This window comes from Callorhinus ursinus, unplaced genomic scaffold, assembly GCF_003265705.2.
Source record: "Callorhinus ursinus isolate GAN/ISIS: 27379988/994484 unplaced genomic scaffold, GSC_fseal_2.0 scaffold3, whole genome shotgun sequence".
Lineage (NCBI taxonomy): Eukaryota > Metazoa > Chordata > Mammalia > Carnivora > Otariidae > Callorhinus > Callorhinus ursinus.
In genome coordinates this window covers 8,003,939-8,023,997 of record NW_027397065.1, presented here as the reverse complement: position 1 = coordinate 8,023,997, position 20,059 = coordinate 8,003,939, and the positions used below count along the sequence as shown (strand labels likewise).

General features: G+C 37.2%; 2 protein-coding genes across 2 annotated transcripts in view; one reads left to right on the top strand and one right to left on the bottom strand.

The window, feature by feature from the left end:
- The window catches only part of POLR3G (RNA polymerase III subunit G), a 100,685-nt gene that overhangs the window by 60,346 nt on the left and 20,280 nt on the right, over positions 1-20,059 (bottom strand). The window lies entirely within an intron of this gene.
- Positions 8,129-8,782, top strand: LOC112819668 (replication protein A 14 kDa subunit). Its single transcript, XM_025866597.2, has one exon. It carries the CDS (start codon positions 8,140-8,142, stop codon positions 8,503-8,505), a length of 366 nt encoding a protein of 121 aa, XP_025722382.1. The 5' UTR covers positions 8,129-8,139; the 3' UTR covers positions 8,506-8,782.

The following is a 20,059-nucleotide window of genomic DNA, read 5'->3' as shown; positions in this document are numbered from 1 at the left end:
GATGATGAAGGAGGCTATCCATGTGGGGGCAGGGAGCCTATGGGAAATCCCTACCCCCTGCTCAATTTTGAACATAAAATTGCTCTAAAAGAATAAAATCTTTAAAAAATCTATAGTCTGGGGGCACCTGGGTGGCTCAGTTGATTAAGCATCTGCCTTCGGCTCAGGTCATGATCTCAGGGTCCTGGGATTGAGCCCCACATTGGGCTCCCTGCTCAGCCAGGGAGTCTGCTTCTCCCTCCCTCCACTCATGCTCTCTCTCTTTCTCTCTGTCTCTCTCAAATAAATAAAATCTTAAAAAAAATCTATAGTCTTTATACAAACAAAAATGAGTTCAAAGATATAAAATATAATAATAATATGTACTTAGAATAATTTTTAAATACCTACGCATACATCTAAAATATGTAAGGAAACATTTATAAACTTAAATAAGAAATATATAAGAACACTTATATTTGAATTTATATATGTTCAAAACATAGAGAAGGAAAACTATGTTTTAAAAAATACTATGTACTTGGATAGAAACAGTGGGAAACAATTCTCCATAGGTCTCTCATGCTTCTCCATAGGTCTTCTCATGACAGAGGCACTGACTGCCTTAGCTCCATACTATCTTTTAAAAAAAAAATGTTTATTATTAAGATAAAATTTACATACCATAAAATTCACCCTGTTAAAGTATACAATTCAGTGGTTTTAAGTATATTCATTAAAATGTGCAACCAACCCACACTCTAATTCCAGAATATTTTTATCACCCCAAAAAGAAACTCTGTACCTATTGGCAATCTCTGCATTTTCTCTCCCTGCCAGGCCCAGGTAACCACTAATCTACTTTTTGTCTTTAGGGATTTGCCTATTTCAGACATTTCAGATAAATGGAATGACACAGCATGTGTCTTTTGAGTCTGACTTCTTTCATTCAGCATAATGTTTTCAGGGCTCACTCATGTTGTAGCATGTATCACTATTTCATTTCTTTTCATTGCCAAATAATATTTGATCATATAATATATACAACATTTTGATTACTCATTTATTCATTGATAGACATTCGGGTTGTTTCTACTTTTTGACTATTATGAAAAATGCTGCTATGAACTCAAGAAATATTTGTTATGTGGTTGGGGACATGAGAGACTAAATGGAACAGAGGGTAGCCAAGGCGGCAGAGCCAGGCTCAGGCTCATTTGATATGTTACTTGTGATGAGTTGCATGAGAAGAGTTGTCCAATCAGAAAAGACACTTTGCTTTCCCGAGGTTAAGTTTTTTTTTTTAAGATTTTATTTATTTATTTGAGAGAGAGCACGAGCACAAGCAGGGGGAGCAGCAGGCAGGGGGAGAAGCAGGCTTCCCGCTGAGCAGGGAGCCCGAAGCGGGGCTCGATCAGAGGGCCCGGAGATCATGACCTGAGCCAAAGGCAGACGCATAACCGACTGAGCCACCCAGGCGCCCCATTGAGGTTAAATTTTTATATACTTCGTGGGATGTTCCTGGGATTTGCCATTGCCTCGTTTCCCATTATGAGTTTTAACTTTAGACACTGATCAAAATGATTAAAATAGAATTCTGTTAACTTTTTCTGTATTTGTGAGGGGCCTGGCTGTATGCTGCCCTAGTGAAAGAAGGTAACACTATATTATTAGTCATAATTTCAGTAATGTTTTTAAATGCTTCTTGCCAAAATCTTACTTTATAATTTGAATCTAGTTATCATAGGGCCAGTTGTTTCAACCTGGTATGTATATGAGACTTATCCATGGAGTTTTATATAAATAAATATAGATGTCCAGGACCTATACCAGACATACTGAATCCAGTCACTTAATATTCTTGGTATATTTTTGGTATACTATGTATATTATTTCTCAGGATTATATGTTATAGTTCAGTATTTTTTTCCCTTTCAAAACTATGATCATCTATTTTTTATGGATCAGGTGAAACACTCAGACTTTTTTTTTTTAAGATTTTATTTATTTATCAGAGAGAGGGCACCATAGAGAAAGCATGAGCTGGGTGGAGGGGCAGAAGGAGAGGGAGAAGCAGACCCCCCGCTGAGAAGGGAGACTGATGCAGGGCTTGATCCCAGGACCCTGGGATCATGACCTGAGCCGAAGGCAGATGCTTAACCAACTGAGCAGCCCACGTGCCCCTCACTGACCTCTTTGAAAACAGGCTTAATTATTGTCCTTAAAGACATTTTGTCTTTTTTTTTTTTTGAAATGGCTTTATTTGGTTTACATGCCATAAAAACAACCAATTTCTTTGTCAGTTACATTAATCTTATTATGAACTCTCATTAGACCTTTTAAATTTGAAAATTATTAGTAATAAATTAGTCATAGCCATTTTAAGTCTCTCTCATCTATGGGCAGTTTTCTTTTATTCTTATGCTTGCCTGAAGCAATCTACAATCAGCTACAGGTCTGAGTGTGGGTATTTAACCAAAAAGAATCATTTCAGGGCCCAGTGGAAAAGGAATGTGCCAGCTACTTCAAACTATTGACACTTCAAAGAACAGGCTCTTGGGTATAGGCTTTTCATGATATCACTTAAGACAACTTTCAGAGCATACTGGGGGCTGCAGTCAGGATTCTAAACCCTTTAGTTGAGAAGCAGATGGCTTCACAAGACTGCCATCTCAAGATCTAGTGAAAAAGAATTTCTTACATAGTACTGAATAAACTGATAAGGGAAATTTTTATTGTGGTTATTTGTTTAAAATATTGTTGATACTGTCTTTTTTTAAAGTACTTTTTTGGGTCCTTTTATTTTATTTATTTGTTTGTTTGTTTATTTAGTTTTAAGATTTTATTTACTTACTTGTCAGAGAGAGAGAGAGAGAGAGAGCACAAGCAGGGGGAGTGGCAGACAGAGGGAGAAACAGGCTCAAGGAGCCTGATGTGGGACTGGATCCCAGGACCCTGGGATCATGACCTGAGCCAAAGGCAGACACTTAACCAAACGAGCCACCCAGGCATCCCATTGATATTGTCTTAATGTTCTATTTTCTAGATATATAAAGAAGCCCTTGCCTTTCCTTCTTAAGCTATCTGTAGTCCACAGCAATTTACTAAACTTTTTGTAAACTGAAAACATTTAAAAAAGGTGTCAGCTTCTCATTGACCAGCCCCAGCCCCAACATTCAGACACTTTTAATGATATACTTATTTTGCAAGGTACTAAAGTTATTTGCATGGTTTCAGTGAGAATCTGTCCCCCTTTTTGCTCGGCTATAATTGGAAAAATCATTAATAGAAGCAAGGCTGTGCCTACAATGTCATATTTAAGAATGGTACTCATTTAACCAGATATTATAGGCTACTTTTCGGGAAATAAAACTGATCTTACTTATGCACCCACTGCCTACTGAGTCCATTCTGGAAAGCTGGCCGTTGTCTGACTTACAGAGTCTCTGCTATAGACTGAACTTTGGGTCCCCCAAAATTTATATGTTGAAACGTAATCCCTAACATGCTGGTATTTGGAGATGGAAACCTGGGGAGGTGATTAGGTCATGAGGGCAGAATCTATATGAATGGGATTAATGCCCATACAAAAGAGGTCCCAGAGAGTTCCCTCATCCCTTCTGCCATGCAAGGATGCAGTGAGAAGGCAATTGTCTATGAATCAGGAAGCAGGTCTTCACCAGACATGGAATCTGTCTTGATCTTGGACTTCACAGCCTCCAGAATTGTAATACATTTCTGCTGTTTATAAGCCACCTAGTCTATGGTATTTTTGTAACAGTAGCCTGGAGGGACCAAGACAGTTCCAGACTTACAAGTGGGAAGAAGTTTGCTTCCTGGCAGACCAGAAACATTAGGATATTTTGGATACTCCAAGAATGAGGGATTTTCCCAAATTAATAGGTACTGTTTATTGAAACACCATTCAGAGAGTTTCTTGGGTTTGGTTTCCTAACCTTGGAAGAGTAAATAACAATGCATGAAATTCTTGTCTATAGACATGCAAATAAATTCTTTCTGGTAGAAGGAGAATAAGGACCCTTTCATGCCAAAAAGCAAGTTTTATGTCCCTCTACATATTCATTTCAATATTTTTGGTCTACAGATATCTTTGTTCTTTGACTTTTCCTTTTAACCAGTTGTGACATTTTCCTGGTTCTCTTATTAAGAATAAGTTAAATAGGGGTGCTTGGCTGGCTTAGTTGGAAGAGCATGCAACTCTTGATCTCATGGTCAGGAGTTCGAGCCCCACATTGGGTGTAGAGATTACTTTAATAAATAAACTTAAAAAAAAAAGAATAAGTTAAATAGAAACTTTGACACATCTTCATTTTATATCTATATCAGAGCTATGATTTCTTTTTTTTTAAAGATTTTATTTATTTGAGAGAGAGAGAATGAGAGATAGAGAGCACGAGAGGGAAGAGGGTCAGAGGGAGAAGCAGACTCCCTGCAGAGCAGGGAGCCCAATGTGGGACTCGATCCCAGGACTCCAGGATCATGACCTGAGCCAAAGGCAGTCACTTAACCAACTGAGCCACCCAGGTGCCCTCAGAGCCATGATTTCTAACCATCTCTGAAAAATCATACTTTAATATGACTTATTCTCGTATTGGCCTGCTTTACAACACTTTTTATATGCCTAACACTGTTTTGTTTCACTTACATTATTTGCTCCTCACAACAACATACTATAAAGCAGGTACAATTAATAGTTTGCCTCCCTCCACACCTTTCTTAGCAGATATCTATAAACAGAGTTTATAGATAAATGAACTAGGATTAAAATCTAGGCAGTTTGGTTCCAAAATCCACACTCTTAACCATTATTGTATACTCCCCCAAAACAGAGAGAACTTTCACTTTGATGACTAATTTTGAGTCTCAGTTACAGAGATTTCTCAAGATAAATCTATAAATTTATTTCTAATTTTCATTTGGCTTCCCTTGGAGCTTGAAAATTAGGAAAAATGTGCTAGTTTTCATAACACCAATATTTCCAGTGATATTGAAAAATGTGGGAGAGTCATAATTACAAATTTGGAATTCTTGCACCATCTTTCCCCACCAATAAACATCTTATAAGTTTAATCCTGTGTGATCACGGCTCTGGGCCATGTTAAAAACAAGACAACAGGTTGAAAATGGAGTCACTTATGCTAAGCCCCATGTCAACAAACTGAGACTTAACCTAATTACAGTTTTGGTTTTCCCAGAAATGTTACTTAAATCAGTCAATCAGGAATTGCCTGATCAGTACTAGTTAGGTAATTTCCCTGAGACCACTGCCATCGACTAAAGAAAAGTAACTTTGGAATAACGAATCTGTTTTTTTGCCTAGTATAACTTCCTTGTTCCCACACCCTTCTGGTTATAAAAGTGTTTCATTTTGTATGGCTCCTCAAAGCTCCTTTCTATCTACTAGATTGGATGCTGCTTTACTGGAATTGATTTTTGCTCAAATAAACGCTTAAAAATTTTAATATGCCTCACTTTATCTTTTAACAGCCAAGAATAGAATAAGTCTGGGCCCTCAAATTAGAAAGTCAAGTTCTATTGACCTTGGATAATCTACCTCACTTCACCACTTCCAGTTTCCACTACAATTTCTTGATGGATTACTCTATAATAGTTGATAATGATAAAGACTCTATATTATCAAGAAAAGATTAAATTATATTCAAGAAATTTCTTAGAAAAACAGCAAATATATAACACAATTTACAACTATTTATATCCCAAATGGTTAAAGTAGGTTTTGAAGCTTAAAGGAAAGATCATCCAGTTATCCAGAAAGCTGCCCAGAATGCTTTTATTTCCCAGGGTGTCCAGTTAGCTGAACTTTTATTGCATCAATTCGTGGCTTTCCCTGCACTGCAGGAAAGTCCATTCACCGTTATTAAATAAAGTCCTGCTGCTATTCACCCTGGAGCATGCTATGCTGCATAAGCCTTCTTTAAAATCATGTGAATCAGGGGTGCTGCATGGCTAAGTCAGTTAAGCCTCTGCCTTTGACTGGGGCCTGATCTCAGGGTCCTGGGATCCAGCCCCACATCGGGCTCCCTGCTCAGAGGGGAGTCTGCTTCTCCCTCTGCCTCTCACCCCTGCTTGTGTTCTCTCTCTCAAATAAATAAATAAATAAATAAATAAATAAAATCTTAAAAAATAAAAATAAAAATAAAACCATGTGAATCAGCTCAACGCATACTCATTTCTGCAGTTGTTCTGCAAGTGACTGCCTATCTTTCTTAGGTAATCCCAGGACTCACCAAAAGTGAATTACAGGTCTGCCATTAACTCTAAAGTTTAAGTCAGACAATCCCAGACCTAACATCCAACTTCAAAACAAAACAAAACAAAACAAAACAACAAACAATAAAAAATAATCCAGAGGTATTTGAGTGGTAGGAAAAAAAGTAGATTGATATTTTAATTTCTTTATATAGAAGAGAGAGAAATAACAATTCTCAGCCTTGACTGAACATCTGAATCACGTAGGAGTTTTTAAAAATATGAATGCCTGGGATGTACATAAACCAATTAAACAGTATATCTGGGGATCTATAATTTTAAAAGCCTGGTTATCTCAGTGCTTAAAAGTTTCATTGGTTAATGTGATGCTTGGAGGATGGATTAAGAACTACTGCTAGAAATATTATTATATTTATATTTTGAGTGTCAACTTAGGTAACTTTAAGTAATACATTTGTTAACCCATATTATTTCCCCCACCCTTTCCAAGATAATCAGAGTCTTTTGGAGTGGAGTAATCAAAATATTTTAAATTAAAAAAATCCAGTTGCAACAAATGATAAGTTGGTCAGTCTCTCCTCTTCCATTTTTTTCTTAAAGATTTAATTAATTAATTAATTAATTAATTAATTAATTAATTATTTATTTTAAATAGAGAGAGAGAAAGAACACACAAATTGGGGGGGTCCAGGCCAGAGAGAGAGGGAGGAGAGAAGCAGACTCCCCACTGAGTGCAGAGCCCAATCTCACCACCATGAGATCCTGACCTCAGCGGAAATCAAGAGTCGGATGCTTAACCCACCAAGCCACCAGGTGCTCCACTCCTCTTCTGTACTTAGACGTAGTCCAAACCAGTTCTCCAACCGCACTTCATAACTGCTAGGGGCAGTCACTTTGGCTGGTTTAGAGGACGAAGAGCTGCTTATGTTTGATTGATGGAAGGGTAGCTGATGAATGCAACTAGAACAGCCAGCTGCATCCCTGATGATAATATCTCTCAAGATCCTCTATTTCTTTCTTTCTTTTTTTCAATTCTTATCTGCCACCAGCCTCTTTGTCTTACTACCCAAGTTCTTTTTTAACTTTGTTTCTTGCTGTCATCCAACCACCATAGACAGAATAGTCTCAGGACTTGGAATTTCACTTAAGGGCCTTTTCTGACAAGCAAGGGAGTTGAATTTCTTTCTTTTGAATTACAGTAAATACAGTGAATACAGTAAAGCAGTATTATTCTAGATTCCATCAAGTCACAATATGTGGTTATTTAGGTACCTGTACGGCTTATGTGGAATAATTCTATATGTTATGTTAAATGTATGTTATTTGATGGGAACTAAGACTTTTCGTGGGAGCTAAAACTTGCAATTTTATCAACTCACTCCTGATTCCAGGACCATTCGCTCCATTTTATCATGGCTTCGTTTTCTCCAGCAGACAAAGTACAATGTGAAGACTGATCTAAGGTTCCAAGTCAAATAAAAATCAAATAAAAAGCTTGTTCACAGAACCACCTATATAATTTGTGGGGCTTCCTGTTCAGAAATTATGAAGAATTGCAAGATGGCAATGGCAGAGCATTAAACCAAGTGTAGAGCTCTTTTAAATGTGGGCCTTCTACATGCGTGTGTGTGGTGCATATGAATGTAGACACACACATACACATATGCTTTTAGGTATCAAATTGGATTTTTAAGAAAAAAATCTCAAAAATATATGCTTTTATACACACATACACACATACAGCTATTCTCTCTTAAAAATCTTGCCCCCTCTTAAAACTCACGCTGTTACTTCTAGGAAGATGCTTGCACTTGTATTTCTACCATGTTTACTCAACAAACACTCATTGCATGCAAGAATTCTGCTATAGGCATTTAAAATGGATACAATGGGTCTCGCACCGCAACCATGGTGGATGTCATGGAGTTGCCCAGGTCGCGCGTCAACGCCAGCATGCTAGCTCAGTTCATCGACCGGCCGGTCTGCTTCGTAGGGAGGCTGGAAAAGATTCATCCTACTGGAAAAATGTTTATTCTTTCAGATGGAGAAGGCAAAAATGGAACCATTGAGTTGATGGAGCCCCTTGAAGAAGAAATCTCTGGAATCGTGGAAGTAGTTGGAAGAGTAACGGCCAAGGCAACCATTATGTGTGCATCATTTGTCCAGTTTAAAGAAGATAACCATCCTTTTGATCTTGGACTATACAATGAAGCTGTGAAAATTACTCATGAGTTCCCTCAGTTTTTTCCTTTGGGGGTTGTGCAATATGATTGATCTCGATGAGCACATTGAAGACTGTCATAGGAAGCCCCTGATATTTGAGGGGGAGATTTCTGTGATTTTTCATATTTAATTTGTTCTCCTTTTAATTTCATTTACCTAACCTTATTAGATATTACAGTATCCCACTTTTGATGGAACCTGTCTGTATACTGAAAGTTAAGTGCTTATAAAGAGAACCCTTCTGTATATGGTCAGATCAGATGCAAGAACAAAGCAGTTGCCTTGAGTTTAGTTTTCTCCTTTATTAATAAAGGCCAAAATGGGAAAAAAAAAATAAAATGGATACAATGACTGCAGGCCCCAAAACCATCTTGTACCATAGATGGAACTTGGGAACTGAAAAATACATGGTGGAGCAACAAGACAGAAGGATCCTGGGTATTGACACTATGGGACCATCATGCCAACTCTGGATTGTCTATGTCAGGCTTTTATGTGTTTATGTTATTTAAGCCACTGGTGGTTTGGATTTTTCTATTACTTTTACTGAATCCAATCCTATCTAATAACATAGACATCCCAAATTCAAAATATCCAAAAATGAACTCTGGATTTTTTTTCTCTCAAACCTCAATAATTGCATCTATGTCCTTCCAGTCGCACAGACTGAAATCTTTTGAAAAGTGGTCCTTATCTTTGGATTAATGAAGGTTCAAGGGATCAAGGAGTCTATAAACTTGAATGGGAAGATTTTATCTATCATGCCACTAATGTGTAACTGATATTATTTCCTTGATTATTGTTACAGACAATAAAACACAATAGTGTTAGTAGTATCTGTTACTTTGTCACCAACAAAAATCACAGATATTTTTATGTTACATTATAGTTGTTGCAGAGATCTCAAAATATCTTTAATATTTATCACCGCTTTGAGTTACAGGAACAACTATAAAGAAGCACATATATTTATCACCAATATTTTATTATTTTGATAATGATATTTCAATACAATTGATTTCCTTTTTAATCTTATTATTTCACTTCATACACTTAAAACCGTTCTGAGGGGGCAGGTCATAAGCTTCATTGGAGAGCTAAAGGGGCCCTGGCATAGAAAGGATTAAAGTCTTTTCCTTCTGGTCAACCTTGACCTTTCAATTTATCTCATATCCATATGGCAGAGGGTGCTAGTTGGCAACAGTATCCATTCTTCCTATTTTCCTTAGTAACAGAACAGCAGGGTTTTTGGGGGGCAGTAATAATGTTCTTACCTGAAAGACGACATTTCCCATACATTCCTTGTAGGGAAGTGTGGCCTTGTGACTAAATTCTAGCTAAAAATGTTTTAAGTCAAAATGTTGTGTAGTACTTCTGGAAAGGTTGCTTAAAAGGTTCAGCTTAGCTGAGAAGAAGACATTTTTGGCTTCTCCTCCTTTCTCTTTTCTCCAGTCATGAAAAAGGACCTAATGAATGGACTTCTCAGTCACCTATGCCCTTGAAAAACAAAACTATGGTGTAACAATGGTAAAGCAGAAAATGAGAAGGAACTTGAGTTCCTGATAACTGTAGAGAAGTACCATTTCATCACTGCATGGCCTACTTCTGGAATGATTTTACATTAAAAAATAAACACTTTAGGTATATTTCTGTCCTTAATTACCAAACACAATTCCTAACTGATATATGCCACTTATAACATGTCCTATTAGTTCTGCCTTCAAAAATCTAATTCAAATTCACAATTTGAGTATCTCTCACTATCTCCACTACTATTACCCTGGCCCCAGCTCCTATCAAATGTCACCTGAATTACTGCAATAACCAAATTCTTATTGGTCTCTCTTCTCCTCCCTTAGCTCCCCACAGTGTATTCTCAACAAGGATCCCAAGTGACCTTTTAATATTCATAAGGTGGATCATATCACTCCTCTGCCCAAAACCTTCAACAATTTTCTTCCCCTCATCCCAAATAAAAGTTAAATCCTAATGATGACCTATATCGTTTTATAAGACGTTACCAATCTACCCACTTACCGCTCCAATCTCTTTTACCACTCTACCCCAGTTCACTCAATTCCTGTTCCTTTGCTCCCTTGTTGCTCTTTGGATATGACAAAGATGTTCAAGGTAGGCTCTCAGTAATATAGCAAATGAATAACTGAGGAATCCAACAGAAGACTATTTCAGGCCAATCTTTGGGTAAGCTAGAATTATTCAAGGTGGTAAGCCTAATTATTCCAAATGATTGGATTCTTATGTGTACTGTTGATATTAATAACCAATCCTAAGCACTACCATTAGAATAATTTCCCTAAAACACTGATTTCAATAGTACTTTCCAGCTCAATATCATTTAATACTTATACATTTTACTGATAGTTAAAACTAATGTCCAGTGAAGCTTGTTACTAGAGGTAGAGAAGTTGAAGAGTTTATTTGTTCTTATTACTGTACACAGCAAAATAATATAATATATATAATATATAATAATATAATGAAATTTAGTCATGTATAACATAATTGTCCACATAGTTGGTATAGTTAGATATAATTATAAAGCTACTTGCTAGTAAAAGACTTGAAAAAATGTTACAAAAAACTGTTTTAGGGGTGTCCAGCTGGCTCAGTTGGAAGAGTATATGACTCTGGATCTCAGGGTGATGAGTTTAAACCCCACATGAGGTGTAGATATTACTTAAATAAATAAAACTTAGAAAAAAACTGTTTTAGGCTTATGTATGCATCCTTTATCATTTATTTTAATTCTTATTTATTTAATACCTACAAGATACCTCATACAAAGCTAAACACTGTGAGAATAAATGAATGAATACACAAATAAAAATATTGGAAATGTGTTCTATATTATCAAGTCAGAGAGTTATTATGGTAAGCTATTGTAAAAAAAATGAGATACAATGAGGAAAAGAAAAAAAAGTAACTGAATCATTGGTCAAGGAATCAAGAAGAACACATTTATATTGAGGTGATTTGTTTCCATTGAGCTATATAGGCTATTTAAAGCTTTTGAAATGCCTGACTATTAAGTAGACAATAAAATGGACTAATTTTTAAAAAATAAAATGATGTTTCTTATAGCTAAAACTGTAAAAATTACAACCTTGAAATGTAGGCCTAGCAGTCACCAAGAGTTTGATATTTTTAATAGAAATACATGTATGTTGAGAGAATTACATAGGACATGTCAGTGCCATGGAAAACTCAATTCAACTCTGAGGTTCTGTTTCATTTCTTTTTAGCAACATTTTAATTTAACCTTCAGAGTTGTGGATAAAAAGCACTGGGGAATCTGCTGTGAGAATCACCATGGAGACCACACTATGTTCTCAGGTCACATTAACAAGGTCTCTCCAGTCTGCCAAGGACAAGTTTCCTGCATCTGGTGGTACCACAACTAGTAGACAGAGATTATGAATTGTGTGGTTGTAGCAAATACACACTCAAATAGCATCAATAAAGACTGGATTATCTAAAGGAGAAAACTGGCCATTTCAAAAACCCAAATTTTCTTTTCATCTGGCTTCTGCTTCTCTCTGTGCTTCTGGGTTGACTTGTGGCATCTCTGCTCCCCCATAAATTACCTTGTGCTTAGCTTTGATTTGCTGTTCTTTATAGGTCTTTCCCTGACCTTTCAGTTAAGTATTTAGCATCTTCTCACCCACTGGCTCAGTATCTGTATTCAAAAGTCTCAAGAAAAATAATCTGATTGGTTCAGTTTAGGTCAGGTGTCTCCAGGTGGACCAATAGGCTATGGTGGTGGTGGAGACCTAGTATAAGCTCTTACAGAGGTCGTGGCCAGTTAAAATATACATTATTGAGGCTCCTGGATGGCTCAGTCATTAAGCATCTGCCTTCGGCTCAGGTCATGATCCCAGGGTCCTGAGATTGAGCCCCGCATTGGGCTCCCTGCTCAGCGGGAGGCTTGCTTCTCCCTCTTCCACTCTCCCTGCTTGTATTCCCTCTCTTGCTGTCAAATAAATAAATAAAATCTTGAAAAAAAAATACACATTATTTACAGTTTTGTGACATCCTTAGGGGATAAAGGAGTAAAGCAGGCTATGGTGATAATATATCCCCAGTTCCATTCTGGAATCTACTAAAAATTCATTCACACCTTCCCTTCCCCACTGATTTTAAGGAATTAAGACAGTGTACATACACACAAACACACACACACACACACAGAATCTGAGTTACAAAAAAAGTTGAAAAAAATTAATGTTGTTATATTGATCCTTCCACTCTGAATGACAACTCACAAATATTTATAGATTCCGTTCAGTGAACTCAGCACTGCAGCACTGGGGCTGGAAGAAGTGATATAACTGATCTTTGATGCTCAAGTTTTTCCTAAGTTATGAAAAGTCCAAGCCCCCAAAGGAACCCATTTCCATTGTCTCCCAGTTGGCTCACAGGTATGCAGTTTACACATATTTATTGTTTACCTGCATATCACTGCAGTTCAATTCTTGCCACTACTTCTCCAATCACATTCTTACTTCTCAGTACTTGCCCCTTCAACAGACTTCAAATGGGAGAGAGATTCTAGAAAATTTTCTTAGGGAAAGTTTTTGGGGGGAGGAAGAAAAAAACACATCATTTTTATTTATGTATGAGTGTATTTGTTTACTTATATATTTGTGGGTTAAGTAGTCAGCATCTAAAAAAACCCAGGAGAATCCATATAACAATTTGGTTTTCTTGTTTCTCTTCAAAAAGCTGAAAATCTGCCTTTTGGGATTTGTGTTTCCATATAGCTCCGATTATTGGACCCCAATCGTAGTCTCTCTTTAGATGGTGCACGAGCTTCCCAATCTGTCATAGTTCCCCTATTGTTGGCTGTTTTATAACCCCCCTCCACTTTACTCATTTCTATCTGCCTTGTCCTTATAGGCATTTGTGTTTGCAAACCTAATCTTTTTTACTTTGTTCATTAGATGTACTGTATTCTCTTACTTTTTTCCAAATCTAATCTCTGGAGGAATTGGGACACATTTCCACATTTGAGAATATTTTGTGGCACCACATCACACTTAAAATAGTGAGCCAAGTCAGAAATAAGTCATTTGTGTTCTCCTTTAATTTAGGAACAATTCTTTGCTCTCTTCCTCTGACATCTACTTCTAGAATTAAGGAAATCCATTGTCTGCTAATGGGTTTATTCCAAATCTTAATGACAGCATTCCTGATTTAATCATTGGTCCTTGTAACCATTTGTGCAGGAAATCTAGTGCCAAAAAAAAAAAAAAAAGCCTCCTTGTGGTTTGCCCTAATATTTCAGCACATGGAATATTATGGCTCTTTAATTATATTGCTCATCCCACAACACAACTATTTTTAAAAATGGTAATGTTAGGAAAAATTGTTGATTACTTGGAAAGGAACAGAAGAGATTACTGAGTTTTGCAGATCTTCTGGAGATTATCTGATTATATAAAGTTTTGTATCTTTGATCATTTTCTACTGATGAGGCTATTTTACATTTCAATACAGTAGAAATTCACTTATACAAAACTAATAGTAATGCAGGTAATTCTTGCAAATGGCAATGCAAATAAATAAATTTATTTTGTCTTATAAATATAAAATGTATTTCTTCTTGTAGAAAAGATTACAAGTATTAAATTTTATTGCCCTATAGCTTATTAACCAGTTTCTTTCTCTCTAAAATAAATAAATAAATCTTAAAAAAATCTTTCACATGTGTTGATTTTATATTTACATGGACTAAAAAGTATTTGTTTCTTTTTGAACATTACACCTTAGCAGTTAAATACCCAACACTTTATTTTATTTCAGTAGTTCCAAATAAAAAAGAAACTCAGACAGGTTATTAAATATGTAAACTTAATTTACAGAGAAATTAGTGGTAATAATCTTGAGATAAAAAGAATATTTTGAATATAATGACTATAGTTTTTGCATGCAGTATGTAAAATTATCTCTGGTAAAGGAATCTCTCCCAGAAGGCTTATCTGCCTCACATCCTTCCTTCCACCCTTGGCTGTGTTTTTTAATACACAAAGAGGAAGAAGATTTTAGAGATGGTGAAAGTAGGTGAGAAATGAAAAAAAAGTAGTGGAAAGTAATGAAAATAGATTCGAGTGTGCTGTTTCAGTGGTGTCTTTCTGTACCCGGTCTCCTTACAAGCCTAGAATCTTGAAAGTTCATTGGCTCCAAAGTGAAGCCGATCCTTTCCCACCTGAGTGACTCAGGGACTTCTCTGGTTATTAGGGAAGGATGTTAATTAACTATAACCCAAACACAATAAAGTACTCTTTAACTGGACTAGGGTTTTCTCCTCTGTAGTTTTCTTTCTTTAAAATTTAGGAACAGAGAGGTGCCTGGGTGGCTCAGTCGTTAAACGTCTGCCTTCAGCTCAGGTTATGATCCCAGGGTCCTGGGTTCAAGCCTCGCATCGGGCTCCCTACTCAGCGGGAAACCTGCTTCTCCCTCTCCCACTCCCCCTGCTTGTGTTCCCTCTCTCGCTGTCTCTGTCAAATAAATAAATAAATAAATAAAATCTTAAAAATAAAATAAAATTTAGGACCAGCAATTTGGTAGCTGAGGTCAGACCTTTAAAACATACGCTAGTGTTTTCTTCAAGAACCCTGTCTAGGGGAATCACAAAGAAACAAAGATATTGCCATCTAGTGGCTTAACTGAAGAAATTCAGTAAAACAATTTTTTCTCATAAAGTTTCCACTAATACTTTATGCGGCGCTAAATAAAAAAGCATTCATTTTTAGAAAGCAATTATTAATACATTTTTTCAAATTAAGGTTTCGGACTTGGCCACTCCTTTTTTCTTTTCAGGTTATATTCCCTATTTATTAAGCTCAGTAGGATATGAATTAGAACAGGCAAAGATGTCATAATTGGAGAAAATATATGTAAAAGACAACGTTTCACTGAAGAAATTGTTAAACAGCCTAAACCAAATCATAAAATCAAGTGATCACATTAATAGTTCATATCAAATTTTTTTAAAGTACAACATAAAATAAATGGGTATATATTACACATGGTCTAAAGCTAGGATCCTATACCAAAATCCTTTGCTTTTATTAAATAGCTCCACTACAGCAAAACTGGTTTTGAAAAAATTCCATTAAATAAAATATTATTTTATCATTGACTTTGATTATAAAATAAGAAATGTATTTCTATAAAACTCTAATCCAAAAAACTTTGACATTTAAATGTGTAACAATTATACTTAAAAATCCATCAGAATTTTATTCACAGTATAGATAAAGAGAAAATCCACAGATATTATCTATTTTCTGTATTGGTATATTTTTACAGTCTGTAAAACAGGATTGCTCTCCTGTATTATAGAACTATTTCATTTCTAATAACAGCATGAGAGACTATAGTTCATAAAGATATTCTGACTTCACCTGGCTGTGATAGGGATTCTCCCAGGTTCCCCTTGGATTTTCAGATCATCATGTACCCAGGTATCATCAAAAACAAACTTTAAAAAGATTCTGAGTATTCTGACTCCACTTTTTGCACTCTGAGGACCATAATGGCTTATGCTGAATTTAGCAGAGTAGCGCTCCTTTCTCATCGTTGGTCAAGAGAGTGACATGATGGAATCCATCCCAGCCTGGGACAAATAAGATAAAGGATGTCTTTTCATGGCATCTTTTGGGGTAAATATAAAAGTCGAGAGGGGAGGCAATAAACAAGACAGAGGGACAGATAGACTCAGTTTATGATCGATCCCTGTATTAAATGATAAATCTTCTATTCTGAAAATGGTTCCATGGCTATGATCACCATGCCACTCCTGGGCAGTGTACAAGAGGTAAGGAGAAGGAAGATGTATTACTGTGCATACTCATCCTCATCCTAAAGCACCCTCTCCCCCAGTTGTTATCATGGGTTCAGGTTACAACAGATCCTGCTGTGGTTGTTATGGAAAATAAGAATAGATTCAAAGTTTAGAGTAAGATTTGATTTTGTCATCTAGTAATAAGGTTGTGCACCGGAAGAGTGTCATGTGGGCACACATGAGCCAAACTGTATGATTATGCTCCAAATTCCTTGGCTAACTTCGATAAGTTTGCAATCTATCTTTATATCTACCAAGAGCAAAAGAAGAAAAGTAGACATTGGATTTCCTTTTAAATACATTAAGTTACTGGACAAGCCAATCAAGGCAAAATACAGCAATGCTAAACTTCAAGAGCTATTTGTAAAGTGTGCTGGTAATTTCTTTCAAAACAGACCACAGTATTTCTTTAGAGGAAATAAAACATAAGTGTCTACCAGTTTGTAGAAATGCCAACCTTTTCTATATTTATAGAATATGTAGATCTATTTTTTTTAAAGATTTTATTTATTTATTTGACAGAAAGAGACACAACGAGAGAGGGAACACAAGCAGGGGGAGTGGGAGAAGGAGAAGCAGGCTTCCCGTGGAGCAGGGAGCCCGATGCGGGGCTTGAACCCAGGACCCTGGGATCATGACCTGAGCCGAAGGCACACGCTTAACGACTGAGCCACCCAGGTGCCCTGTAGATCTATTTTTTACAGAGGTAATTTTCTCTCTAAGATCTTATTAAAAATAGAGACCCTTGCTTTTCCTCTCTTAAATACTGAATTAGAATCTATGCAATTGGGGTTCAGTCATCTCTATTTTTAACAAGCTCTCCAGGTCTTTCCAGTATATTTAAGTTTGAGAACCATTCTTCTAGACTCCTTAACAAAACCAATAAGACTAAATACTTCTCATAGAAAAGGTTTAAAGGCCATCAAGGGTGAAAAAAATAGAACAACTGTCAGATTTAATAGTCACTTAGCTGGAGGACTGGCAGATCACCAAGGAGATTTCCAATTTCCAATACCATTGGCACAGGGAATAATTTTTAAATGAGTCTTATTACCATAGGTGGCAACCTGATAAAATCTCTGTGAAAGGGTAGAAATACTCAAAACTTAAACACTTGTATTAATTCAAGAGTTACTTACTGAGGGACACCTGGGTGGCTCAGTCGGTTAAGTGTCTGGTTAGGCTCAGGTCATGATCCCAGGGTCCTGGAATTGAGTCCTTGCATCGGGCTCCTTGCTCTCCCTTACTGAGCATGGTAGTTGTGTATTGAACCATGCTTGCATTCCAGGAATAAATTCCACTTGATCATGGTGAATGATTTTTTTTTTAAAGATTTTATTTATTTGGGAGAGAGAGAATGAGATAGAGAGCACATGAGAGGGGAGAGGGTCAGAGGGAGAAGCAGATTCCCCGCTGAGCAGGGAGCCCGATGCGGGACTCGATCCCAGGACTCCAGGATCATGACCTGAGCCGAAGGCAGTCGCTTAACCAACTGAGCCACCCAGGCGCCCTTTAAAATATATTGTTACATGCAGTTGGTTAGTGTTTTGTTGAGGATCTTTGCATCTATGTTCATCAGAGATACTGGTCTGTAGTTTTCTTTTTTGTAGTGACTTTATCTGCTTTTGGTATCAGGGTAATGCTGGCCTCATAGAGCCTGCTTCTCCCTCTGCCAGCCTCTCTCTCTCTCTTTCTGACAGATAAATAAAATCTTAAAAAAAAAGTTACTTACTGAATACCAACTACATGCTAGGTGCTATGTCAGACACTAGAATTACAGAGAAAAAGGTTTTCCTCTTAGGAAGCTCTTACTATAATAAAATGATTTTTAGATTTCAGTGGGAACATTAATTACCTTGGGTACTTGTTAAGAATGCAGATGGCCAAGGGGCACCTGGGTGGCTCAGTCGTTAAGCGTCTGTCTGCCTTCGGCTCAGGTCATGATCCCTGGGTCCTGGGATTGAGCCCCCAGCTCCCTGCAGTGGGAAGCCTGCTTCTCCCTTTCCCAATCCTCCTGCTTGTGTTCCCACTCTCACTGTCTCTCTCTCTGTCAAATAAATAAATAAAATCTTTATTAAAAAAAAGAATGCAGATGGTCAGAATCTGATTATCAAGAATACTAGTCTCATTTGTAAGACAGAAAGCAAATATATAATTTATGCATTTATAATGCAAGTGGTAAGTTTTTGTTTTTGTTTTTAGAGAGAGAGAGAGAGTGTGTGTGTATTGAGGGGGAGGGGCAGAGGGAGGGGGAGGGGCAGAGGGAGAGAGAGAATCTTAAGTAAGCTCCACATCCAGCTCAGACTCACACGGGGCTCGATTCAGGGCTCCATCTCATGACCCTGAGATAATGACCTGAGTAGAAATCAAAAGTTGGATGCTTAACCAACTGAGCCACCCAGGTGCCCCACAAGTGCTAAGGTTTTTTTTTTTTTTTAGAGTTTATTTATTTATTTTAGAGAGAGAGGGAGAGAGAGAGGAAGACAGAGAGTGAGCAGGTAGAGGTGCAGAGAGAGAGAGGGAGAGGGAGACAAACTCCAGCAGACTCTGTGCTGAAGTGCAGAGCCCGAGGTGGGGCTCAATCCCATGACTCTGAGATCATGACCTGAGCTAAAATCAAGAGTTGGATGCTTAACTGACTGAGCCACCCAGGCGCCCCACAAGTGGTAAGTTTTAAGAGATTTACAGATACGTTATTTGATCACTGATGTGAACCAATAGTGAAAGGTAAATATCTTTGAATTCCTGAATGAAAACTAGTAATTCTAGATAATGAAAGGTAGGGAAGAGCATGGAAAATGGCACTGAACAGTGAGAAAGTGTGGTGTATATGAGGCACCAAAGAAAGTTTCTTATATCTGGAGTTGAGAGTGAGGCAGATACAGGGTTGGAGAAGTAAACAGGGCTAGATCATGAAGAATCTTTAATTTTAATTTTACCCAGAAATAAATGGTGAATCATTGAAGTATTTGAAGTAGTGAAGTAAGGGATGATTGCATCACAGTTGGGTTTTAGAAAAAGCATTCTGAGAGTCCCTAATGAATGGGTTGCGTGGGAGTCAGCGTGAAACAAGAAAGTAAGACTGGCAGGAAGGCCAGTTAGGAGACTGCCATGATAATTCAAGCAAGAAATGTGAAATGCCTCCTTTCAGGTAGTGTGGAGAAGAGAGAAGGAAAAGATGGTTAACGTAATCAAATTGATGAGATAGGGAGGAAAGGTGGGGGATGGGAGGAAGAGGGTAATGTGAAAGATGACTCCAGGTTTCTGATTTGATTCTACTCATCTCATCTCCTTGGAAATACTGTTTCTTCTTTTTAACTGGGAAGACTTTTCTTTTGCTACTATGACAAACACATTATCTCACTATAGATGCTGCTGCTAATGCCATGCCCATACTCCCTCAGCGCCCCCCAGAAATCACCTAGAGCCAGAGGTAGTCTGTCAAGCTCTTTTAGACAACATTGAGACCATTATTTTCAGATTCCAATCTTTATTATTATAAAGGCTGAGCCTGAGACTTGCCTGCCAGAACATGTTTCCTCTCCCTTACTGAGCATGGTAGTTGTGTATAATTTAGAAGTTGGGCAGATCACTCTTGAATAAGATCAAATGTAATGACAAAAGGGCAGTGACAAAAGGACAAAAAAAGAGTACTTTTTTTTAAAGATTTTGTTTTGGGGGCACCTGGGTGGCTCAGTCTGTTGAGCGTCCAACTCTTGATTTCAGCTCAGGTCATGA